Genomic DNA, 26,831 nt, shown 5'->3' on the forward strand with positions numbered 1-26,831 from the left:
ATATATCCAGAAGTGAGATTGCTGGATCATATCGTAGTTCTATTTTTAACTTTTTGAGGAGCCTCCGTGCTTTTTCCAAAGTGGCTGCACAGTATTTAACAATATCTTCTTCCATCCATGAACACAGGATATCTTTCCATTTATTTGTGTCTTCAATTTCTTTCATAAATGTTTCATAGTTTTCTCTTTACAGGTCTTTCACCTCCTTGGTTAAATTTATTCTTAAGTATTTTATTCTTTTTGTTGCAATTGTAAATGGGATAGTCACTCACGGCTCTCTCCAACCATAAACTAATTTCTATAATAAATAATTTTGAACACATTTATCATAAGGTAAAAGCAGTAATCAAGGGGGAAATAAGTATTGAATTAGCAGAAAAATATGAAAATAGAGTATATTAGTTGTTTCTTTAAGTTTTTCCCTACCACATACTGCCTCCTTCAAATGTTAGGAATATTCATACTGATATTATGGCTAAATTTATTATATAAATGCTATACTAAATGTAGATTCTCAGATAAATAGCATCATTTTGCTGTAAGAGAGCTTAGGTCAAGGGCCATGGGTGTGTACTCTGCAGTAAAGATTTAACTTAGCAGACTTGTGGTTGTCCAAATTACACACGTTTCAAAAGTCATCAGAATTGGTCCTTGACCAGTTCCTGGCAAATAACCTCTGAGCCTTTAAAATATCCTGCCTGTAAAGTGTCTTGTACAACTGAGTCTAGAATCATGTAAGATATTTTATGCTAGCAATATGATACATGATGAATACCCGTTTTTGTAAACCTGGGACGTTTAGGCCAAGCCCTATCAGTTTGAACTCTGGAAGTGGGGCCTGAAGACTGAGTAGCTGATTTCAGTCCTGTGAGTGCTCCATGCCTACATGATTGATCCCCAATAAAAACCCTGGACACCAAGGCTCCAGTGAGCTTCCTTGACTGGCAACACTTTGCACATGTTGTCACACATCATGGCTGGGAGAATTTAGCTGTGTCCTGTGACTCCTCCAGGAGAGGACAACTGGAATCTCATACCTGGTTTCTTCTGGACTCATCCTACATGTCTTTTTCCTTTGCTGATTTCAGTTTGTATCTTTTAACCATAATAAATTGTACACATGAGTATAACAGCTTTTCTGGGCTTGGTGAGTCTTTCTGGCAAATTATCAAACCTGAGGGGGGTCTTGGGGAACCTCCAAAACAGCTAGACCTATGTAACAATGGAATAGAATTGAGAACCTGGAAAAAATCCTAATATTTATGTAAGTTGATTTTCTACAAGGGTTTCAAGACAATTCAATGAGGAAAGAATAGCCTTTTTCACAAATAGTATTGGGAAAACTGGAGAACCACATGCAGAAGAAGGAATTTGGACCCCTATGTTATGTCATACAAAAATTAAACTAAAATGGATCAAATAGCTAAATGTAAGAGCTACAACTATAAAACCTGCAGAAGAAAACATGAGAGTAAATATTCATGACCTTGAGTTAGACAAGATTTCTTACCTACGACAAACAAAACCAAAACCAAAAAAAGAAAGGATAAATGGAATTTCATCAAAATTAAAACTGTTATACTTAGAAGACATGACCATTAAAATGAAAAAGAAACCCAGTGAATAGAGGAAATACATACACCTAACATATCAAATCATATATGTTACATGGACAGCGTGGCTCAGGAGATGGGGAGCATCAGACTGGAGCTGGAAACTATACAAAGAGGAACCAAGTGCAAATACTCTGTTTATAACTTTATATATGAAGTTAGCAGCAATTTGGAGGTCAGTTCTCACTTGGGAAGTGATGGCTTATTGAGCTCCAGGGGATCCTGAAGGACAACCATCAAAAGAAAGCAAAAGTTATGATGCTGCATGATGGAGAAAGCCTATATTCATGGAAATGGAATATCAAGTAATTTTAGAAAAACTGGACGATCAGAGTAGTGGAAGAACCATCATCAATGTGCACCAGGTAATGTTTGAAGCCTTACATCAGTGTTAGGAGTGATATCCAAACTTTTTAGACTTTTGAGGGTGTGTTTTTCCCAACACAATTTAAAAGTGAGAAAATATTTCATCATAACTTTAAATAATAAAAAGATATAATTACTGGTGTATCATAAAAGTTGATGTGTAAAAATTACAATTTAATATTTCAATTCAATTGGAATGCATAACAATTTGTTAATGGCAATAATCCATTTAATAAATACGCAAAGAAGCTTTTCTTTAGCAATTAGAAACATTACATCATTTTTTCATCTTTAAACTTTTATTCAACCAGTTTAAGTTTTTACTCCATCCTCCCCACAAAAATCAGACCTTAATGGAATATATTTTTATGTTTGAAAGTTGATTATTGATTATTCTATTTCTCTGCAACAAAACATGGAAATATATTATAATTTATTATTGTGAAATTGTCAACATAAAGTTCAAAATGCTTAACAACATATTCAAAACAGAATCATCTCTGCAATATTTAGAAAAAAATTGATTAAAACCACATAAATATATTATCAAACATGAAAGATAATTATTAACCAAAAATTACTTTTTGTTTTACTATAAATGCATCTATTAGTAAATAGATGGTGCTTTCTTTCTATTAGTTTATGTATACATAGATAAATATTATTTTTTACTGGAGTGAGATAAAGGTAAGCATCAAATTTCTTCCAGTTTTTATTTTGAAAAATGTAAACATTGAAAGATCTTGTACATATCAATAGGTAGATGTGCAAGTTGGAAGATTAAGCAGAAGATAGATAGATGATAGATGACAGATAGATAGATAGATAGATTAGATAGATAGATTATAGATAGATCACATAGTTCTTTTAACTTCTTTCAAGTTATATTCCAAAAATTCCATAGTAAGCTATCATTAAGGTTTATTTTCAAGGATCTACTTGATTTTCCCTGCTATTATTGCTTTGGTAAACGAAAAATTGAAAATCACTTGAATTTCCAAAGAATTTGTTATCCAAAGTCTATGATTACTCACTTTCTGAGCACCAGCACCAATTATCCACTGAGTTAACAACTGGAGATTTTTCCACTCTAGGCAATCCTCAATTGTTAGTTGAAGGATGGGTGAAAGATAAGATTTCTTTTCAGAGCGGGAGAAGAAAAATTGAGAAAGTGGGGGTAGAAAAGAAGAGCCAGTTAAGAATGCTCTGAGCATCCTAAGTAATTCAGAAGTTGAGGGTCTAAAAATTGGGTCTCTTAAATTATCAAAGTGAATATCTTGGATATTGTAACCAGTATCCCAGTTTGAAGACTACCAATTTAGATTGTGTGACCTTCTCATATTTCTTGAAATGACTGCAAGGAAAAACAGGTTCTCAGATTTCTATTGAGCATCTACCACGTGCAAGGCACTGGTCTAGCAGCTTGGGACACAGCCATGACCAAGATCAAGGTGTTAGGACTATATGTACATTATGGTGGTGATGACAGGCCATAAATAAGTAAATAACTCCATAACTCAGAAAAAGAGAAAAGATATATACAAAATAATTTCAAAGAGTTTAAGTGATAGGAAGGAAATACTACAAAGTAGAGTGAGGAGTGGTCTCACGGCCAAGGATTGTTTCCAAGGAGATGACATTTGAGGCAAAGATATAGAAAAAGTACTCTAGGCTGAGGCAGAGGAGTGGTCTCGGGACGCTTTTATGGTGAAAGAATGCCTCTGTGAAGAGATGACATGTGACCTGTGTGATGTAAAGAAATGGAGAAGAGCAATTTAGGCCAAGATACACTAGAGAGAAGGTGATCGATTTGTCCTGGTTTGCCAAAGACTTTCTTGATTTTGGCACTCTAATTCCCACGTTCTGGAAAGACTCTCAGTCTCAGGCAAACTAGGATGGTTTGTCAGCCTAACCGGAGGTCTAAGATCTATTGGAATATGAGGGCTACTGAAAGGTCAGTGGTCTGATGGCCAATATTCAACCCATAGCCATGGTCACTAGTAGCTTGATCTAGACAAAATAAAAAGAATTAGAGGAAAAAACCTTCTTGATTCTGAGACATTTAGGCATCTGGGACTGTGGCTCTCAGTAGCACCTCAGCATTAGCCCAATACATTAATAATTAATTAACCTTGGAGCCAATAACTGCTTCTCTGTGATATCAGAGAGTAAACTCGCTGACCCATCAGTTGCCATACAAACAGCACTCACATGCTTGTAGGCAGACAAAGCATAGATACTCTACATGCAACTAGCATTCATGGGAAAAATGGAGATCTGGAGAGCATACTATGAGACTACCATAGATGGAAGTTGGACTTTTGGGTGGAAAGAACATTGGAAAGATAAGTAGCATTTGTGATGCAGCTTTTAATTTAACACAATGTGCTCTCAAGGCAATGTGCTCTCTATCTGGTTAAATCAATGTTTGTTCTCCATGAGGTAGTTTCTAAGTATAACTGGGTCAGTTTCTAGTTGAAGGCTTAAACAAAATTTGACCTCATGATACAGACAGGAATTTGAAGTCAAAGCTTACGATAAAAGGTGGGGGCAGGAAAGGGAGGATTTGTTTGGAACTTTTCATGTGCCTTCATAGGTTCTTCCATATATGATAATAGTAGTTCAGGCATTACTAAAATGAAAATTCTCATCTCAACCATAAAAGCAGCTCCAAACTGTGGCCTCCATTTTTTTTTTTTTTTGGCATGGAAAAATACACAGACACACAAATGTTCACTTGAGACCAAATATTAGACCATACATTTTAATACATCAGAGGAAGACAGATAAAGAATTAAGCCCAATAAAGAGAATCCTTGTATCTTCTTTACACTTTTCTTTACACAGTTCTAATTGTAAGGTAACTCTCTTGGCTCTTGTCTTGCCAGTAGCGTTACGTCCATCTCCGTGTCATCCAATCCTCAATAGAATTGTCCCAGTGAAATAACATCAGTAGAATTGTCTCGTGGATATTATTCCCAATGGTCATCTCCAGTGTCCCATACCCAGGAGGAAACGTTAGTTAGTTGTACCATCAGTGCTCTCAAGAAGATGTGCCACAGTCTGGGAAGAAACTTTTGTCTGGTGAGTAGTGGTCCCAGTTACTGTGCTTTCTTCAGGCTCGAGTGTGTTAATGGATACCGCATCATCAAACATAGATATGGGGGAATTAGGAAAAAAATTCACAGTATTAAAATCAACAGTTATTTCTTCTGTAGGGATTAGGGGAGGTACTGGCCATGGATTGTAATCTTCACTACTTGTTAAGGGAATGCAGCATGATAACTTGTTCATACAAAGAACTTTGTACCTTTCAACATGTAAACATTTTTGTCTGCAGTGTCCTATATTGTTCTTCCAACATCTCCGGACTCCCCAGCCAGCTGCAGGGAATAAACAAGTAGGTCAAGTATTTAACTCTAGCAACAACATGATCAACATTAATTTAAAAATTTGGCAATTGCTACTACTGCCATCTAAAGTAATGTGGTAACAAATACTACAAGCAGTTGAGAGAGACAGAAAAGAAAACTAAAAGTGCATATTAAAGATTGTGACATGTGCTATCAAGGAAATTGTGCGGTGGGGTGAGAAAAAGAGAGAGACAGAGATGGAAAAAAGACAGAATGACGAGGAGGAGGAGGAAGAAAAGGAGAGAGAGGGTAGACACACTTAGAGCTGATATTTAAGCCAAGGCAAGAAGGATGAAAGGAGCCAGCAAAGTCCACAGGGGATAGAGATTATCTCAGGAAAGGCCAGCAATGCTCAGTCCCAGTGCTGAGAAACTGCAGAGTGTCTTTAAGGTATGTGGAGAAAGCTGATGAGTCTGAGGTGCAATGTGCAAAAGAGCAAAGGAGCATGAGATGAAATGAGCTTGAAGAAGCAATGCCGTCTCCCAGTCACTTTAGGCTATTATTAAGCATTTTTATTTATTCCAAAACATAATGTGAGATAATTTGCTTTATGTTTGAGATGGTTAGTTAGGATTTCACGTGGAATTTAGATTAGAAAAAGAAGGAATAGAACCAGGGAAACACGTTAGAGGTTTGGCGGGTAGGACGCAATGGCGGTTGGAACTGGCGGTGAAAGTCGTGGAAAGAAGAGGACAGATTTAAGGGGTCGATTGTTTGGATACAAGGTCAGAGGGAGATGGAGAAATCAAAGCACATTACCGCCTCTCTGAATTGAGATAAAGGAGATTAGTGATACTTGCCATTCACAGAATAGTGAAGTGAGGACAAGACGAGATTGGGAAAGAAAAGAAACAGATGGGCTAAGTATTTGCTTTGGGACATGTAACATATAATATACCTAGGAGCTCAAGAAGGCAGTGGGATAGACCTGTAGCATCTCAGTAGACAAGTTTGGACTCTAGATGTAAATTTTGGAATAATTGCTAATGGATAGTATTTAAAACTACAGTAATGGATAAAGCATAGTGAGTTGAAATAATGTGAGATAAGAGGGGGCCGTGATTAAATTATGGTCAGTGACATTATCGAGAGCTCAGATAGGAGGAAAAGACTCAAAAGGAACAACCAGTTAAGTCAGAGCAAAACAGGACAGTGAGACACTAGAGAATTAGGTTAGTTTTCCCAAAAGCAGACCTTGGGAAAAAATTTGAGTATAATAATTGAGTTGAGAGGCATTCCCTGCCCCCAACGTCAGTTTGGAAATGAGGACGTTAGGGAAGTAAGAAAGCAAAGAGGAGAGTGACACTGTTAGTTATACTGTGGTTGACTAGAGCACAACCCCATGGGGAACTCTGCATTATGCACCATCCTGCTAACCAACTATCTTGCCAGTCAATAGTTGATAGATGATCCCAGAGTGAGCTGACAATTCTCGGTCATTTCTGGACTGCCCTGTGCAGGGGTATTTCGCCAGCAATCAACTGTGCTATGGGGATACTGCTAGTGGTGGATCAGGCCGGTGTGCATGAAAATAGCAAATGCCAAAGGAATACAAGGAAATTTGTATCAGATATGACTATGTTATGCAGGAGAGGAATATGTTTCTTAAAGGAACGAGTGGACGTTTGTAGGCAAATACTGCTGAGAGGTTGAGTGAGATAAAGTCAGAAGTGTCCATTGTATTTAACATGATGAGTGTCACGGGTAACCTTGAGCAGTTGCAGAGTGGTGGGAAGAAAAGAAACAAAAGTGAAGTTGGCTGAAGTGTGCATGAGAGAGGAAGTGCAAGTAGCACCCGGAGACAATACTCCTAAGGAGTTTAGCTGTGAGGAAGAGCAGAGAAATAGAGAAGTTCTTGGAGGACGACATGGGGTCAAGGGAGGATTTTTCAGGTTTGTTTTGAAGAATGGGAAATAACAGAGCATGTTTGCAAGCCCCTCATTTAACAAAGTTTTGAGCCTCTAACTGTGGTACAGACTCTATTCTAGGCCCTGGAGAAACATTTGTGCACTAAGCAGACAAAATCACGTGGAGCTTACTTTCCAGCAGGGAAAGCAAACAATAGAAAACAAGTAAATTCTCTTGTATGTGAGAAGGTGATAAGTGGTTTGCAGAAATAAGAGAATAGATGTAAGTGGAATCTCTTTGGAGTGCCATGAGGGCAGATTGCAGTTTCTTAAATAGCAGTTAGCATACATCTTGAGAGAAGGTGACAATTAAACAGTGATTGAAGGGGGTGAAGAATTAGCCTCACCGGTATCTGGGGCAAGTGCATTCTAAGCAGAGGAAACAAACAGAGCTCTGTGGGTTGAGCAAGCCTCGCATGTTCGAGGAAGAACATTGAGGCCAGTGTGGCTCGAGTGAAGTGAGCAAGGACGAGAACAGTAGGGGATGAGGTGAGAGAGGTCATAAGGGCCAGATCATAGACGCCGGATGGGCCACTGTAAGGACCCTGGTTATTGTTCTGAGTGAAGTGGGGCCATTGCAGAGTTTTGAGCAGAAGAGGTGCACAACCTGACTTCCAATGTGAGTGGATCATGCTCTACGCTGTCTTGACAGTAGACTGCAGGAGTCAAGGGTAGGAGGACAGAGACCTGTGAGGAAGCTACAGCAGCAGCAGGTGACAGAGATCTTCACTTGAACCAGAGAGGTAACAGTGGAGGTGGTGAGATTGGTTGGTTCTGGACATAATTTGCAGTTAGATGAAATAGACTGCCTGATAGATATGAATGTCACAGCTAAAAGTAACAAAAATAATTCCAAGAATAAGGCTTAAGCAATACAGTGATGGCAACTGGGAATAGTCTATAATTAACGTATTTTTTTTTTTAGAATGACAGCAGTCATTTTTCCAACGCTCCTCAGGCTGGAATTATTACGTTGCTAGGAATTGTGGCCTCATCACCAATATCTCAAAGTCATAAAACTAAAAAATATGAATAACAATTGTATTATTTCAGGCACATGAGCCATCTAGCCAAAACGTTATCCCATGAGTGAATTCTCTCTAAAACATATCAGATATAGAATCAGATAACATCAAATTAAATATAGCTGTTGACGGTAGACCACCGAAGGACAGCTTGGCTTGGTAAACAGTTTCTTTGCAAAGCCATCAGATGCTGTCTCACTTGAAAACACACAAAAATAAACTCAAATACATTAAATAGTTAAATTTCAAAACAGAACCTATAAGGGAAAATCTATAAATCAACAGGAATACAAACTACCTCCCAAAATGAAAGAGAAAAATAGGCAGAACCATACAATGTGTGGAAAAACTAAAATCCACAATAAATATATATTTGAAGTCTGACTTCTCCATACTCAAAGAAATGGAAAAAATTATACATTCAGATATTTTCCTTTATTTTTAAAATTTCTACTGTTCAGCAATTGACAGTACACTAAGCAGACAGGAATAAGGTGCATTTCTAGGAATTTTACGTTGAATGGTTTATGTCTAAAAATGGTTACATAGACATTCTTGTATATAAAACATAGATACACTTATTAGCAAAAATAGTGATATAAATGTCCAATTATGAAATTGGATAAATAATTTACAGAGCATCCATTCCATGAAATTTTATTCAATTATTGAAAATTCAGTTTTTGGGAAATATTTAGTATATGGGAAAATACTAATGAGGTAATAGAAAATTTAAAAGTAGGCTCTGTATTTTTATTCACGTGGTATCCAAGGAATCTGAGGGAGAGCAACAGAACAAAACCTTATTTTTACTTTTTTACTGTTTCAAAACTTCCCAAAATTTCAGCAAATGGTTCATAATCAGAATGGAGTGTAGATGTTAATTCTTTTTTTTGTTTGTTTATTTATTGCAGTAACATTGGTTTATAACATTGTATAAATTTCAGGTGTACGTCATTATACTTCTATTTCTGCATAGTGGATTGGTGGTTACCAGAGGGGAAGGGGGGAGGGAGGAGGGCAAAAGGGATAATTCGGCACATGTGTGTACTGATGGGTTGTAATTAGTATTTGGGTGGTGAACATGATGTAATCTATGCAGAGATGTTAATTCTTTACCTCACTAAATCAAATCTCCATGTGAATCAAGATATAGGATCATAGGCATATTTATGTCCATTTAATGGAAGTGAATACCTTTCTAAGCAAAACATCTCCAAATTTAAAAAGAGTCCATTTTCTTAGTACATAAAGGACTCTTAAAAATCAATAAGGAAGAGTTCAGAAATCCAATGGAATATATGTTCAAACTCATTCATAATTAAAGGGCAATGAATTCAAACAAAAATGAGACATCTTCACACATCAAAATGTAATAGTGGAAAGAATGTGATAAAAATAATGGTGAGTGTGTGGGAAGCTTACAGTCTCACACAAGAGTGATAAGAGTAAAAAGTAGTGTAGCCCATTTTGTGGGTTGTTTGAGAATCGTGTGTGTGTGTGTGTGTGTGTGTGTAGTTATAAATAGAAAGACATACATCTGTTTACAAATTTTCCATGCTGAATTGTTTCTGATAATTCACCACTGGTTTTCCAGTAGTAGGGGACCAATTAAGCTAAGTAAGGAAATCCACCCACCGCCCTCCATATAAGTTCTATGTATGCATTAAAAATAATGAAGTATAGATTACATCATGTTCACCACCAAAATACTAATTACAACCCATATGCAGAAATAGAAGTACAATGATGTACACCTGAAACTTTTACAATGTTATAAACCAATGTTACTGCAATAAACAAAAAATTTAAAAAAAAAATTAAAAAAATAAACCCAACTTCATCAACACCCAAAAAAAAAAAAAAAAGAAAAAATAATAATGAAGTAGGTTTATATATTGATAAGAAGTCTTGAAAACATATTGCTAGTACTTTGCAGAAGAATCCACATGGTTCATTTACATTGGATTTTTGAAAATCCAAGATATGTATATGTGTGTGTATATATATACTTATATCTCTAGGATATACAAGTAATTGGTAACATGGATTGATTGATTCAGAGATTCTGAAAGAGAAGACTGAAGAACTGTTATTCTAGGGTAGGAGATCACTTTTTCTTCTTTTGTTTTTATTTAACTTTTTTGTGTGTGTCTGTGAGGAAGATCGGCCCTGAGCTAACATTTGCCAATCTTCTTCTTTTTGCTGAGGAAGACTGGCTGTGGGCCAACATCCATGCCCATCTTCCTCCACTTTATATGGGACGCCGCCACAGCATGGCATGCCAAGTAGTGCGTTGGTGCGGGCCCGGGATCCGAACCAGCGAACCCAGGGCTGCCGCAGCGCGCACACTTAACGGCTTGCGCCACCAGGCCGGCCCAAGTACTTTTTCTTAAACTCATATAAATCTATCAATCGCTTGATCATTTTTACCCATTGCAAGTATTATTTCTCAATAAAAAGTAGATAATTTTCAAAAGTAACATTATTAAAGAGAGGAAGATCATTCATATTGATCTCATACCAGAAGTTCCCTATTGGTCACTCTGTCTGAACTTATCCCCACTTCTAACTCAAACTTAGGTTGTCTCTTTCTCATGGAAGCTCTGCAGAATCTACAAACAGTGTGATGAAATTGTTCACTATATCTCAGACAACAATGAGGGCCTCCCTTGAAGGGACTTCCATGAAAAGAGAATTCAAGAAAGTAGTAAGAGTTGAGCTAAGAAGACACAGCAATGAAATAGGTACAACAATGAAATCATTAAAATAAAAGTGAAGTGAGGCTGAGTTAACACTGGTTAGCTATATAGACAGACAGAAAGGGCTGCTCAGAGATTGAGGAAATTCTTGCCTTGGAGAAATGTCTCAGAAGACACTCCAGCTTGATGGGTGTCTCCAACAGGTTCTTAGAGAGTAGGGACATGGAGCTGCCATGAGAAGAGCATTTCTGCTGCTCTTTAGTGGCCCAAGGCTTTTCCTGTGGACCCTCTTTCCCCCTCAAGACACCTGGGAGTTCAAGGTCAACAGCTTATCCTAGTTCCATCATCCCTACATTCTAGGGTTCCATTACCTTTGGTCACCAGAGTTAGTAACCCACAAATAATGAAGGTCAGCATCGGGAGATTCATGGCTTCTGGGAGAGAGGAAGCTCTGTGTCCTGAGGAATCCAGAACACTGCACAGCTAGGACTCTAAGTGGTCACCTTTACTGGCCTACCATGGGTGATGAACCGGAGAGGGGGAGAATGCTATGCCACCCAGAACACCAGACCATTAACTTGCACCATTGGGTGTGCATGACAAAACACTGCTCTGTTCTAGAAACCATTAGAGGAAACTGAGGCCTTATGAAATGAGTTACAGTCCTGAAGAAGTATAGGGTCTGATGGAAAGAAACAACTCCCAAAGGAAGTTCTCCTTAACCCTAGATGGAGCCAATTACTTCTCTTTCTTTATGTAGCACCATATACCTACTGCATCAATGAGAGCAGAATGCTAGGTAAAGATTCCACTTCTTTCATGCCAAAGGCTTATGACATCCACTAAAGTATCCTCCTTTCCATCTGAGTGATTGCCCCAATCCATTTTGTATTAATTTTTGTATAAGGTATGAAGTTCAGTTTGAGATGGACTTTTTTTAAACTGAGGTATCCAATTTTTGCAGTAATCATTTGTTGTAAGTATTATCTTCCCTCCATTGAATTGTTTTGGCACATTTGTCAAAAATTAGCGGGCTTACCTGATTCTCTATTCTGTTCCATTGATTATATGCTTATTCTGTCGAAACAATACACTCTTGACTACTTTTGCTGTATAATACATCTTGAGATAGTGTAGTGATTTCTCTCACTTTATTCTTCTTTTTAAAAATTATTGTAGCTATATCAGTTCTTTTGCCTTTCATAAAAATTATAGAATAGTCTTGTGTATGCCTTCAAAACATCTTGCTGGGATTATGATGGCAATTGAGTTAAACCTGCATATTAGTTTAGGGAGAAATGACTTTACTATGTTGAGCCTTCCAATCCATGAACATGTGTGCCTATGCCACTTCTTTTAAGTCTTCTTAAATTTTTTTCATCAGCACGTGTGGTTTTTAGAATATAAGACCTAAAATTTTTTTCGTTTTACACCTCAGTTTTTAATTAATAAGTGATTTTAATGATTTTATTCTTTTAAGTTCAACATTCACATACCCTTACTAGTATACAGATTACAATTCATTTTTATGTGTTGTTCTTGTATCCTGGACCTTGCTTTACTCACTTAGTAGTTCTAGGAGGTTTTTTGTAGATTCCTTCATCTTTTCTACGTAGACTATCATGTCAGCTGCAAATGGGGACAATATTCTTTCTTCCTTTCCAAACTGTATGCCTTTTATTTCCTTTTCTTGTCTTATTGTGCTGGGTGAATTTTCAGAATATGTCAAATAAGAGTGGTGAGAGTGAATATCCTTGAATTCTTGTGATCTCAGAGGTAAAGTCTTTATTCTTTTACCATTAATATGAAGTTAGCTGTAGGTATTTTATAGACTTTTTTAAATCAAGTGAAGAAACTTTCCCTACATTCTTTGTTTTCTGAGCGTTTATGTTCAATCAATTACTGAGAGTGGGATGTTGAAGTCCCTAACTACAACTGTGGATTTGTCTATTTGTACTTATAGCTCTGCTAACTTTTTGTTTCATGTGTTTCAAGCCTATAATTTTTGGGACTACACATTTAGAACTATTATGCCTTCACAGTGGATTGACTTTTTATCATTATGTACTGTCCCCCTCTGCCTCTAGTCATTTTCCTTGCTCTGGAATTAATATTAATTCCAGAGCATTAATATTAATATAGCCGCTTCTGCATTTTTTTTAAATCAACATTTGCATGCATCTTTCTTGTATCTTTTTACTTTCAATCTACCTATGCCATTGTATTTGAAATAAATTTTTTGTAGACAGTATATTGGTGTGTCATGTTTTAACATTATATCCATTCTGCCAATATCTGTCTTAAAATGGATGAATTTTGGTCATATACATTCAGGGTAATTATTGTTTATTTATGTAGTTTTAGTATTAGTGTAACGCTGGCATCATAGGGCTCCATTTTATTGTTTTCTTCCCTCTGGGTATTATTTCCGTGTTTTTCTTTTCTTGCCCATCTGTTATTTAACTGAACATTTTTAAGAATTTGTTCTTGATTTATTTACGGTACTTTGAGTACATCACCTTGCACCGTTGTCTTAGTGTCTGCTCTTGGCATCACGATATCTGTATATAACTTATCAACATCTACTGGCACAGACGTTTTACCACGTCGAGTGAACTGCAGAAATTTACTTTTACATTTCCACCTGTAAAATACAGCTGTTGTAAATATTTCCTCTACACACATTGAACGCCATATAAGATAGTATCATAATTTTCGTTTCAAACGTCAAATATTATTTAAGGAATTCTAGAGAAGGATAGTATATTATAGTTACCATAATTTTACCCGTACTGATCGTCTTCTTTCCTTTCTGAAGCTAGACACCTCCTTCTTCATCATTACCTTTCTGATTAGAGAACTTCCTTTAAAGGTAGATTTGCTAACAACAAATCGTCTTCATTTTCCTTTGTGTGACAATGTCTTTATTTTTCCTTCCTTCTAGAAGGATATTTTTGCCAAATGTAGAATTTGTAGTTGATTGCTCTTTTTTTTAAATACTTAAAAAATACTATGCTGCATTGCTTTTTGTTTTTTTCTTGGCCTACATGGTTTCAGGGGCAAAATCCACTGTCACTCGAATTGTCACTTGAAATTTGTATTCCGTATAAGTCACGTGCTTTCTCTCTGCCTGCTTCAAACATTTTTTCTTTGTCTTTAGGTTTCAGAAGTTTGGTTGGAATGTATCTGGGCATGGATTTCTTGGGGTTTATCCCATTTGTGGTTTACTCAGCTTCTTGAATCTGTAGGTTTATATTTTTGCCACATTTGGATGAACTTCTTCAAATACTTTCTCAGCCCAGTTCTCTCTCTCCACTCCTTCTACACTCTGATGATTTAAAGATGAGCTCTTTGGTTAATGTCGCATAGGACGACATGCACAGAAAGGCACACCTTTTTCTGTCCTAGATTGGAGTATTTTGCAGCACCCATCTTGGGTATATGTGGCATTAAGGGAACCCAGGGAGCTCAGCCCCACACAGTTCTTCGAGTCCTGAGGAGCATGGGCCGTCTGCCTTCTTCTCCCCACCTTTCAGAGTCCTGTAATGCCTGTTTGTTGCACCGAATCCAGAGATTTTTAGATGTAAGAGGAGGGCCTGGGAGGATTGGATTACTCTATCTTGGTGAATTTGGAAGTCAACTTTATTTATTTATTTTTGTTTTGCTTTTTCCTGTCACACTCTTAATGGAGACCTTCAATTAGAGAACTCATTTTTTTATATCTTTACAATTTCTCAGTATTTTTTTGGTTTAGCATTTCTTCCACTCCATTCTATCTTCTTATCCTCCATGCCCTCTTATTAAGTGGATTTTGGAATTTCTTGGTCTGTTCTCATATTTCTTACATTTTATTCATACTTTCTATCCCATTAGCTTGTTTTTATCTGTCACCTAGAATTTTCCATCCACCTGTTCCAAACTGATATGTTACTCTCTAGCTAGCTTCATTATAGTATAGTATAAATATTAAAGTTTACATATCAACAGTTATGTTTTTCATCATTCGTATCTCCAATTGTTCCTTTTCATAAACACCTGTTTCATTTCATGGATGAAATCTTCTTACCCTTCTGATTATGTTAATTACATGCTTGAGAGAGAGAGTAGAAGCTGTTGTTGACTCTTGCATTCTGCAGTGTTTTTAGTAAGAAGGACTTAGAGATAAAACCTGCTTGGCAATGTACCTTGGGACCTGTTTTTCTGGACCTATCAATCATCCAAGAGCCAACACTAACTGCATCTTGGAGACAGATGCTGCCTCTCTTGACCTAACGTAGGGTCTAAGAAGGTGTTATATGCTCCATTCAAACTACAGAATGCTGCTACTGCAGTAGGCCAGTCAATTCCCCTGTGGGCTGCCCCGGGGCATCTTCTCCACTAGGCATGCGTAACCTCTGTGGATAGAGCACTTTTCCCAACTTCTACAGTAGCAGTCTATCATATACCTCCTGGGCTCCAGAATTTCTTTTCAATCTGATCTCATCAATGTTTTGTTCTCAAAAGATATTCTCTGCTCGGATGAGATTCTTTTCCTTTTCCATAAAGGGAAATCAGAAAAGACTGACAAGGTAAAAGAAATTGAGTTACTTCCACCAAAGCATTGTTTTCACCTTAATGTAGAGTTTTTTTTATGTATGTATGTGTACGTGTGGGTGTTTGTTTAGATAATAACAGATAGGTTCATATATTTATTCCTTCAAGAAATATTTATTGAGCACCTACTCTCTGCCTGTACTGGTGAAGCTAGAGACAGAGCAGTGAGAAAAACAGTAACAGACCACGGTCTCATGAAGTTTAAACATAAGTGGATTAAACTTCAAATCCATCACCTCAAGAAATACACTCAGAATAGACTCTAGATATCTAACTTGTCTTTTATGGGTTTTTTTCTATGTTTTTTTCAAAATTGGAATAGTTCTCTTCTTAGAGTTATTAAGCTCCTTCTTCTCCAGTCAATAATATGTTGTAACCTTCCGGATAAAGGTGCCCATAATATAATTGATTGCCCCTCTGATCCAACTGGAGATAGTAAAGAGAACGAAAAATAAGGAAGAGAACTACATCTCTATAACTTTAAGAAAGGGCTATATCCCTCAATGACATTCAGTCTATAACACATGAACTAGTAGTTAGGAAGTACAATAGGCTTTAACATGAAACACAAAATCATACAAAAAGCTGTCTTATACAAATTCGGGTTTTAGTTTTCTCATATGACATAAAGTCCAGGGATGCTACGAGAGCTTCACAGTGACATCAGGCACCAGGCAATGTCTTCCCTTCTTTTCTCACATTCCTAACATGTGCTTTTGCCCCATGGTTATAAGATGGCTGCACTGCCTCCAGCATTATGAGTGTGTTTCACGCAGAAGGAAGTGGCAGGGCAAAAGCTAATGGGTACATACCACTTGAATCTTTGCCCCTCTCCCTTCTAAGGATCTTATAAGATACCCCACCAAAAATATTCTGTTTGATATCATTGGCCATAATGACAACACATTTCACCACTGTGTGTTTGTGAAATTTGGAAAAGTTGTTTACATGGGCATATTGCTGCACCAAAACCATCATTCAGACACAATATGATGTAATAAGGAGCAAATAAATGGCAATGCCCAGAGCACACTCACTCCTCGTCAGGTATCAAATAGCACACTGAGTTCTCCAGGAAAGATGGCACACCCTGCAGGGCCAAACTAATGATCCCTTTCTTGGAACATCAAGATCTAATTGTGCTGGCAACCTGCAGGCATACCATGAGTTTTGTGGAACATCACAGAGCGTCAGGAGAGGACCTGCACGTTCATTCCACCATCCATCTGGAGCAGGCCAGAGATGTCGCAGATAGAGGAGCTCTGTTGACAGATGATCTGTCATCTTAAATCTGACGATTTAAGTCAGCTGAAGAACTTTGGCAACTTATATCAACATACAGCCCCTGGAACACACAGGGGCTTCTCAAAAGCCTTGCATACTAGGACACAATATTTGGCCAGGCAACACTCTGTGTTGATGAGAAAGCATTCAGTGTTAAAATATGTTCGTGCAAGTTGCCTACTGCCTTTCTAACTGCTTTGACTCCAGTTACCAACGAGGTTAGTTTTGTTTGCTTGATTTTGATTTAGCGAAGAATTCATATAGACAGGTTAACAGGCTTCCAAAGTTTAACAATCAGAAAGTGATTACCTTGGTTCACATACAAAGATACTGTAAGAAAAATGTAAAAAAATACATGTCATAAGGGATCATCTGATATATTTTCCAGAAAACTAATGCCACAAAGTAAAATGAATGCCACATTCACATTGTTGTTTCACCATCACTGCTACCCATCTCCAGAACATTTTCATCATCCCAAACTGGAACTCAGTACCAATTAAATAGTAACTATACATTCTCCCCTCCCTCAAGCTTCTGGTAACCACCACTCCACTTTCTGTCTCAATGTATTTGACCATTCCAGGTACCTCATGTAAGAGAAATCATACAATATTTGTCCTTTTTTGTCTGGATTATTTCACTTAGCATAATGTCCTCAAAGTTCACCCATGTTGTAGCATATATCAGAATTTACTTCCTTTTTAAGGCTGAATAATACTCCATTATATGTATATACCACATTTGTTCATGCATTCATCCGTGGATGGACACGTGGATTGATTCTACCTTTTGACTATTGTCAATGATGCTGCTATGAACATGGGTGTACAAATATCTCTTTGAGATCCTGTTTTCAATTCTTTTGGCTATATACCCATCAGTGGAATTGCTGGATCAAATGGTAACTCTGTTTTTAATTTTTTGAGGAAATGCCATACTCTTTTCCATAGCAGCTGCACCATTTTACATTCTCACCAACGGTGTACAAGTGTTTCAACTTCTCCACATTCTTGCCAGCACATGTTATTTATTGTATTTTTTTTCATAATAGTTATGCTAATGAATGTGAGATGGTATCTCATTGTAGTTTTGATTTGCATTTCCTCAGTGATTAAGTGATGTTTTACCACTTTTCTTGTGCTTATTGGTTATTTGTATATTTTCTTTGCAGAAATGTCCATTCAAGCTCTTTGCCCATTTTGTATTTGGGTCGTTTGTTGTTGTTGTTACTTGGTTGTAGGAGTTCTTCACATATATTCTGGATATTAATGCCTTATCAGATATATGATTTGCTAATATTTCCTACCATTCTTTGGATTATCTTTTCACTCTGTTCATAGCGTTCTTTGATGCACAAATGTTTAATTTCATGAAGTCCAATTTATCTATTTTTTCTTTTGTTGCTATGCTTTTAGTGCATTATCCAATAAATCATTGCCAAACCCAATGTCATGAAGCTTTCTCCCTATGTTTCTTCTAAGAATTTTATAGCTCTAGCTCTTGTGTATAGGTCTTTGATCCATTTAGAGTTAATTTTTGTATATAGTATAAGACAAGATTTCAATTTCATTTTTTTTATGTGTGTCTTATTCAGTTCAGGCTCCTATAACAAAGTACCATATACTGAGTGACTTACAAACAACAGAAATTTATTTCATATAGTTCTGGAGGCTGGAAGTCCAAGATCAGAGTGTCAGCTCCTTGCGTTTTTGTGAGAGCCCTCCTCCAGGTTTCACACTTCTCATTGTATCCTCACATGTTGGAAACACGGCAAGAGAGCTCTCTGAGGTCCCTTTTATAAGGGTACAAAATTCATTCACGAGAGCTCCAACTTCATGACCTAATTTCTTCCCAAGACCCCACGTCCTCATACCATCACACTGGGGGATAGGATTTCAGCATATGAATTTTAGGGGGACACAAACATTCAGTTCATTGCAATGTGGATATCCAGTTTTCCCAGCACCATTTGTTGAAAAAACTGCCTTTTTCCATTGAAAGGTCTTGACACCCTTGTCAAGAATCATTAGACCAAATGTGTGAGGGTTTATTTCTCAGCTCCCTATTCTACTCCATTGGCCTATATGTCTGTCTTTATGCCAATATCACACCATTTTGATTACTCTATTTTCTAGTAAGTTTTGAAACCAGGAAGTATGACATCGCTGTCAACAAAAGTATCTGGAATACAAGAATTTATTTAGGAAAGCTTTATTGCTCACACAGTTTGCAAGCCGGGGAGACACAGCCTTCAGAACAAATTGAAAGTACTTTCTGGGGAGAGTTTGGGAGGGCAGAGCTTATAAAGGCAAAAACCATGGACCACAGGGATTGTTTTGAAAGCCTTCTGATTCATTGGTTCTCCTCTAGATACTGGTGTTCTAAAATCAGATACATCAGGGCCAACTCTGGTGGCCTAGTAGTTCAAGTTTAGTGCACTCCACTTTGGCAGCACAGGTTTCGTTCCCGGTCGTAGAACCACACCACTCATCTGTCAGTAGCCATGCTGTGGCAGTAGCGCACATGAAAAAAAAAACAACAACAAAGATTGGCAACACATGTTAGCTCCAGGCGAAACTTCCCCAGCAAATAATAATAATAATAATAATAATAATAATAAAGAAATAAAATAAATTCAGCTACATCAGGCTTTCATCCTTCAGGAAGGAATGCTTAGTTTCAGATACAAGTTGTGGTTTTCCTAAGAACAGAGTACTTGGCTGCACGTTGGTCTTGGCATGGCCATTTGACTCTGGTTTTCTTTTCTTTTCTTTTTTTTTGGTGAGGAAGATGGGCCTGAGCTAACATCTGTTGCCAATCTTCTTCTTTGTGCTTGAGGAAGATTGTCCCTGAGCTAGCATTTGTGGCAATCTTCCTCTATTTTGTATGTGGGATGCCGCCACAGAATGGCCTGATGAGCGGTGCATATGTCCACGCCTAGGATTTGAACCTGCGACCCATGAACCCCAGGCCACTGAAGCAGAGTGCACAAACTTAACCACTATGCCACCGGGCTGGCCTCAGTCTTCTTTCTTTTATTATTGCTTAGCCTGGCTAGAGGTTTATCAATTTTATCAACCTTTTCAATGAACTAGCTTTTGACTTCATTGACTTTTCTCTATTGTTTTCCTATTTTCAATTTCTTGATTTCTCCTCTAACTTTTAATATTGTGTTTCTTACACTTGCTTTAGGTTTCATTTGCTCTTATTTCTATAATTTCCTAAGGTGGAGGCCTAGGTTACTGATTTTTAAATCTTTCTTCTATTCTAATATATATTTAATGGTATAGATTTCCCTCTAAGCACAGCTTTATCTGTACCTCCCAAATATTGATAAGTTGTATTTTCATTTTTCTTTAGTTCAAAGTATTTTTTAATTTTCCATGAGACTTTTCCTTTGACATGAGTTGTGTGTTGGTTAATTTTCAAAAGTTTGAGAAATTTCCACTATCTTTCTTTTAGTGATTTCTCATTTTATTCCATTGTGGGCTAAGAACATGCTTTGTATGATTTCTACTCTTTTAAATTTGTTAAGGTGGTTTTATGGCTCAGTCTGTTGTCTTTTGTGGTGAATATTCCATGTGTATTTGTGAAGAATGTGTGTTCTGCTGTTGTTGAATGTTGGATGATAAAAATGTCAATTAGATCAAGTTGATTGATCTTACTGTTCACGTCAACTATATCCATATTGAATTTCCGCCTGCTTGATCTATTTATTGATGACAGAGGGTTGTTGAATTCTCCTAGTAAAACAATGAATGTGTCAATTTCTCCTTTCATTTATTTCAGTTGTCATCTCATGTATTTTGTTCCTCTGATGTTAGATGCACATCTATTTAGGACTCATGTCTTTTTGGAGGATTCACCCTTTATCATCATGTAATGTGTCTCTTTATCCCTGACAATCTTCCTTCTTCTTAAATTTGCTTTGTCTTAAATTAACAGAGCTGCTCCTGCTTTCCTTTAATTACTGGTTGCATGGAGTGTCTTTCTTCATTCCTTTACTTTTACTCTGTCAGATTCTTTATATTTAAAGTGGACGTCTAGTAGACAGCATAGAGTTGGTCTTCCCTCCACCCCGATAATCTCCGTCTTTTAACATGTGTGTTTAGACCATTACATTTAAGTGAACATTGATATATATGAATTAAAGTATATCATATGTTTTTTCAGGACATAAAAAAATGGTCCCCAAACATGTCACATCCACATCCCCAGAACTTATGAATGTGTTATATTGAAAGGAAAAAAGTAATTAAGGTTGCAGATGGAATTGGTGTTGCTAATCAGCTGATCTTAAAGTAGGAAGGTTATCCTGGATTATCTGGGTGGGTTCAATGTAATCACAGTGTCCTTAAACGTACAATAGAGAGGTGGAAGGGTCAGAGTCAGAGTGATGTGCTGTGAGAAAGACTGGGAAGACTGGGTCCACCATTGCTGGCTCTGAAGATTAAAGAGATCCATAAGGAAAAGAATGTGTGAAACCTCTAGAACTGGAAAAGGCATGAAAATGGATTCTCCCCTTGAGGATCCAGAAGAAATGCAGCCCAGCCAACATTCACTGATTTTAGCTCAGTGAGACCCGTTTCATATTCTGACTTCCAGAAGTATAATATATTTGTCTAACATATAATATTATTTAATATATTTGTCTAATATATATTATGTATTAATATTTGTATAATATATGTTTGATATATATTTGTATAATATGTATTACAAGATAATATATTTTAAGAGAAAGTTTGTTGTAATTTGTTACAGCAGCAATAGAAAACTGACATACCAGTTTTGTAACTATTTTCTGTTTGCTGCATTTGTTCTTTGTTTCTTTTTCCCTCTTTTTCTGACTTCTCTTGTTTAAATTGAGCATTTTATATGATTCAATTTTCTTTCTCTCTCTCTTGGAATATGATTTATACCTACTTTACAACTTTTTAAGTGCTCAACCTAGAGTTTTCAATGTACCTTTTTAAATGATCTAAGTCCATCTAGAAATAACACGAAAATAGCACCACTTCACATGTAGTGCAATTACCTTAGAACAGAATATTACCAATAACTATCTCCCATCCCAAGTGAAATTGCTGTCATTTATTTCATTTATCCGTATGTTATAATCACCCAATACTTTGTCACTATTATTGTTTTAAATAGCTAACTTTTAGATCAATGAAGAAGAAACAAGAAAATGTTTTCTTTTTTTTTTTTTTAAAGGTACATTCTCCAGTGCTTGAGATCAGATCAGAACCCAGGTCTTTCTGACTCCAGAGCTAGAGTTCTTTTTTTTTTAATAATTTTATTTATTTATTTATTTCCCCAAAGCCCCAGTAGATAGTTGTATGTCATAGCTGCACATCCTTCTAGTTGCTGTATGTGGGACGCGGCCTCAGTGTGGCTGGAGAAGTGGTGCATCGGTGCACACCCGGGATCCGAACCTGGGCCACCAGCAGTGTAGTGCGTGCACCTAACCGCTAAGCCACAGGGCCAGCCCAGAAAATATTTTTTTATACCTTCATTATCCCTTCTCCAACATTCTTCCTTTCTTTGTGTAGATCCAAATTTCTGTCATAAATCAGTTTCTTTCTGCTAGAGAAACTTCTTTTAACATTTTTTTTTTTGGTAGGGCAGGCCCACTGGAAATGAATTCCCTCATTCTTTGTTTGTCTGAGAATTTTTAAATTTCTCCTTCACTTTTGAAAAATAATTTCCCTGGATATAGAATTCTGGATTGGTAGGTTTTTTTTCTTCCAACACAGGAAAAATTTCTCTCTACTTTCCTCTTGCCTGAATTGCTTCTGATGAGAAGTTGGCTGTAATTCTTATCCTTGTTACTCTACAAAATACGAAAATCCCTTCTCCCCTACACCCACCTCTGTCTTCCTTCAAGATTTTCTCTGTGACATTGGTTTTCTGCAGTTTGAATATGATATGTGTAGGTATGCGTTTTTTGATATTCATACTGCTTTGTATTCTCTGAGCCTCTAGGATTGTGGTTTTGTGTCTATCATTAATTTTGGAAATTTCTCAGCCAATATTTAAAATATTTCCTTTGCTCCATTCTCTCTTTCATTTCTTTCTAGTATTTTAATCAAGTAAATGTTGAACATACAATATTGTCCCATGTTTCTTGGATGTTCTATTCCAGGTGTTTCTTTTTCCTTTTATTGTTTTTTCCCTTTGTATTTTAGTTTGGGGGGTTTCTAGTGACCTTTCATTAAAATTCACTGATTCTTTCATGGTCATGTAGAATCTACTCATGGATCCATTGAACGCATTCTTCATTTCTGTTACTGAGTTTCTGATTTTTATCATTTCCTTTTGATCCTTTCCTGGAGTTTCCATCTCTTTTTGGACATTGCCCATCTGGTCTCATATGTGTCTATTTTCTTCCATTAGAACACTAAATATATTAATCATAATTTTTAAAAAATTTCCTGTCTGATAATTCCCACATCCATGTCATCTCTGAGTCTAGTTCTGATGATTGCTTTGTCTCTTCAGACTGGATTGTTTTCCTGCTCTTTTGCATGACTTGTAATTTTGTGTTAGAAGCTGGACGCATTGCACTGGAGAATAGGTCCTAAGCTAAAAGGGCCTTAGTGTGAGGATTAATCTGGCTAGGAGTTGGGCTGAATTTAATATTTTCTGTAGCTACAGTTACAAGAGGCTTCAAATTCCTTTAGTGCTTTTGGTTTTTTCTCTCCTCCTGGTTTCAGGAATACAGTTTGGACTATTCCTCAGAGAGTCTGGGTATTGCAGCCCTTTCAGCTGTAATTCATTATGATTATACTGAAGGCTTTTGGTATACCAGTATGGTGTGGGAGATGTAAAGAGTTGTAAATTTTTCTAATTTTGTCTCAGACTTTTACTGAGCCTGTGTCTCAGAGATATGACCTTCACAAGTGTTTCTGTCCCTCTCCCCAGGAGATAGTGTTTTCCCCTGTCTGCTAGTCCCTTTCCTGAGTAGTGCATCCCCAATGTATTTCCTTGAAGAACTCTCTCCTCCTGTCCTTTTCTTACTTTAGATGAAATAAGAAGTTTGGAACAGGCTAGAATGGGCAACTATCAGATCTATCATCTGGGATAAGGTCTGAGAATTGCCCTCTGTCAAATTCTTTCTTCCTGGAGACTAAGCCTTTGTTAGAGAGAAAAGTCTTGAAGAGTTTCACCATTGCTACTAGCCAGATACCCACTGTGAGAGCCTGATGGTTTTCACTCATTTTATGTCAAGTTGCAGCTTTTTCTCCAATGTGTGGTCATCTTAGATTTCCTATTCATACTTAATAGACACAACAGAAATTCTGACTGTAAGCAGTTTTTTATGTGTACAAGCTTATCCTCAGCCTTTGATTTTAGATATTTGAACAGTGAAGGCAGAAAAATATGTAGCTGCTGAAATGCATAGTACTAAAGTTTACTTCTCTCATTCTCTTTACTAAAGGTACTTAAGCAGAAAGATGGAATATTTTTTAAAAGGATGAGAACATGGCATCCAGGAATGTTTATGCTTGGAGTTTAATAATTCAAAATTCTAGGGCTGACATCTTTCTAGCCTGTATAGCAAGAAACAAATTCACCTTGTAGAAGGAAAAATAAGGTTCCAGACATAAGGGGTGGGTGAGATAGATCCTCACCTACAACATAACAAAGATAATACATAGATGATGTCCAAAGTAGAAAATCATAGTCATTAATTATTAAATAATAATAGTGATCCAATATTTCATTTTACTTTGTGGCATTAGTTTTCTGGATCATATGTTAGGTGATCTGCTTGCAACATAAATTTTTTACCTTTTTCTTATAGTATTTTTGCATATGAACCACTGTAATCACTTTCTGATTGTTAAACTTTGGAAGCCTGTTAACCTGTCTATATGAATTCTTTGCTAATCAAAATCAAGCAAACAAAAAGTAACCTGTTGGTAACTGGGGTCAAAGCAGTGAGAAGGTAGTAGGCAACTTGCAGGAACATATTTTCACACTGAATGCTTTCTCAAGAACACTAAGAGTGTTGCTGAGCCAGATATTGTGTCCTAGTATGGAAAGCTTTTCAGAAGCCCCTGTGTGTTCCAGGGGCTGTAGGTTGATATCAGTTGCCAAAGTTCTTCAGCTGACAAAGTGTCAGTAGCGGCACTGATCAACTGTCAACAGAGCTCCTCTATCTGCGACATCTCTGGCCTGCTCTTTTCATGGATGGTGGAAAGAACGTGCAGGTCTTCTGACGCTTTGTGGTGTTCCACAAAACTCAGAGTATGCCTGCAGGTTGCCAGCACAATTAAATCTTGATGTTCCAAGAAAGGGATCATTAGTTTGGCCCTGCAGGGTGTGCCATCTTTCCTGGAGAACTCAGTGTGCTATTTGATACCTGCCGAGGAACGAGTGTGCTCTGGACATTTCCATTTATTTGCTCCTTATTACATCATATTGTGTCTGAATGATGGTTTTGGTGCAGCAATATGCCCATGTAAACAACTTTTCCAAATTTCACAAACACACAGTGGTGAAATGTGTTGTCATTATGGCCAATGATATCAAGCAGAATATTTTTGGTGGGGTATCTTGTAAGATCCTTAAAAGGGAGAGGGGCAAAGATTCAAGTGGTATGTACCCATTAGCTTTTGCCCTGCCACTTCCTTCTGCGTGAAACACACTCATAATGCTGGAGGCAGTGCAGCCATCTTATAACCATAGGGCAAAAGCACATGTTAGGAATGTGAGAAAAGAGGGAAGACATTGCCTGGTGCCTGATGTCATTGAGAAGCTCTCATAGCATCACTGAACTTTATGTCATATGGAAAACTAAAACTCAAATTTGTATAAGACACCTTTTTGTATGATTTTGTGTTTCATGTTAAAGCCTATTGTACTTCCTAACTACTAGTTCATGTGTTATAGACTGAATGTCATTGAGGGATATAGCCCTTTCTTAAAGTTATAGAGATGTAGTTCTCTTCCTTATTTTTTGTTCTCTTTACTATCTCCAGTTGGATCGGAGGGGCAATCAATTACATTATGGGCACCTTTATCTGGAAGGTTACAACATATTATTGACTGGAGAAGAAGGAGCTTAATAACTCTAAGAAGAGAACCATTCCAATTTTGAAAACAAACAAAGAAAAAACCCATAAAAGACAAGTTAGATATCTAGAATCTATCCTGAGTGTATTTCTTGAGGTGATGGATTTGAAGTTTAATCCACTTATGTTTAAACTTCATGAGACCATGGAGTATTACTGTTTTTCTCACTGCTCTGTCTCTAGCTCCTTCACCACTACAGGCAGAGAGTAGGTGCTCAATAAATATTTCTTGAAAGCTTAAATATATGAATGTATCTGTTATTATCTACACAAACACCCACACGTACACATACATACATAAAAAAACTCTACATTAAGGTGAAAACAACGCTTTGGTGGAAGTAACTCAATTTCTTTTAGCTTGTCAGTCTTTTCTGATTTTCCTCTATGGAAAAGGAAAAGAATCTCATCCGAGCAGAAAATATGTTTTGAGAACAAAACATTGACGAGACCAGATTGAAAAGAAATTCTGGATCCCAGGAGGTATATGATAGACTGCTATTGTAAAAGGTGGGAAAAGTGCTCTATCCACAGAGGTTACGCATGCCTAGTGGAGGAGATGCCCCGGGGCAGCCCACAGGGGAATTGACTGACCTACTGCAGTAGCAGCATTCTGTAGTTTGAATGGAGCATATAACACCTTCTTTCTTAGACCCTACATTAGGTCGAGAGAAGGCAGCATCAGTCTCCAAGAAGCAGTTAGTGTTCGACCTTTGAATGACTGATAGGCACAGAAAAACAGGTCCCAAGGTACATTGCCAAGCAGGTTTTATCTCTAAGTCCTTCCTACTTAAAACACTGCAGAATACAAGAGTCAACAACAGCTTCTACTCTCTCTCTCA

At 37.1% G+C, this 26,831-nt stretch overlaps 1 protein-coding gene across 1 annotated transcript; it reads right to left on the reverse strand.

Moving 5' to 3' along the window:
- Positions 1-4,716: 4,716 nt before the first annotated feature.
- DEFB125 (defensin beta 125) lies at positions 4,717-11,455 on the reverse strand. Its single transcript, XM_058563001.1, has 2 exons — positions 11,398-11,455; positions 4,717-5,362 (listed from the first exon to the last, which is right to left on the reverse strand). The coding sequence occupies exons 1-2, from the start codon at positions 11,453-11,455 to the stop codon at positions 4,998-5,000; spliced, it is 423 nt and encodes a 140-aa protein (XP_058418984.1). The 3' UTR covers positions 4,717-4,997.
- Positions 11,456-26,831: the final 15,376 nt, after the last annotated feature.

The sequence above is a fragment of the Diceros bicornis genome, chromosome 19 (genome assembly GCF_020826845.1).
Source record: "Diceros bicornis minor isolate mBicDic1 chromosome 19, mDicBic1.mat.cur, whole genome shotgun sequence".
NCBI lineage: Eukaryota > Metazoa > Chordata > Mammalia > Perissodactyla > Rhinocerotidae > Diceros > Diceros bicornis.

What these genes read in the sequence shown, in the direction of transcription:
- DEFB125 (XM_058563001.1), bottom strand. Translation starts at nt 11,455, where the DNA reads ATGAATCTCCCGATGCTGACCTTCATTATTTGTGGGTTACTAACTCTG. An exon ending in ACTAACTCTGGTGACCAAAG is followed by an intron (nt 5,363 to 11,397) that starts GTAATGGAACCC and finishes TATTCCCTGCAG; the next exon opens with CTGGCTGGGGAGTCCGGAGA.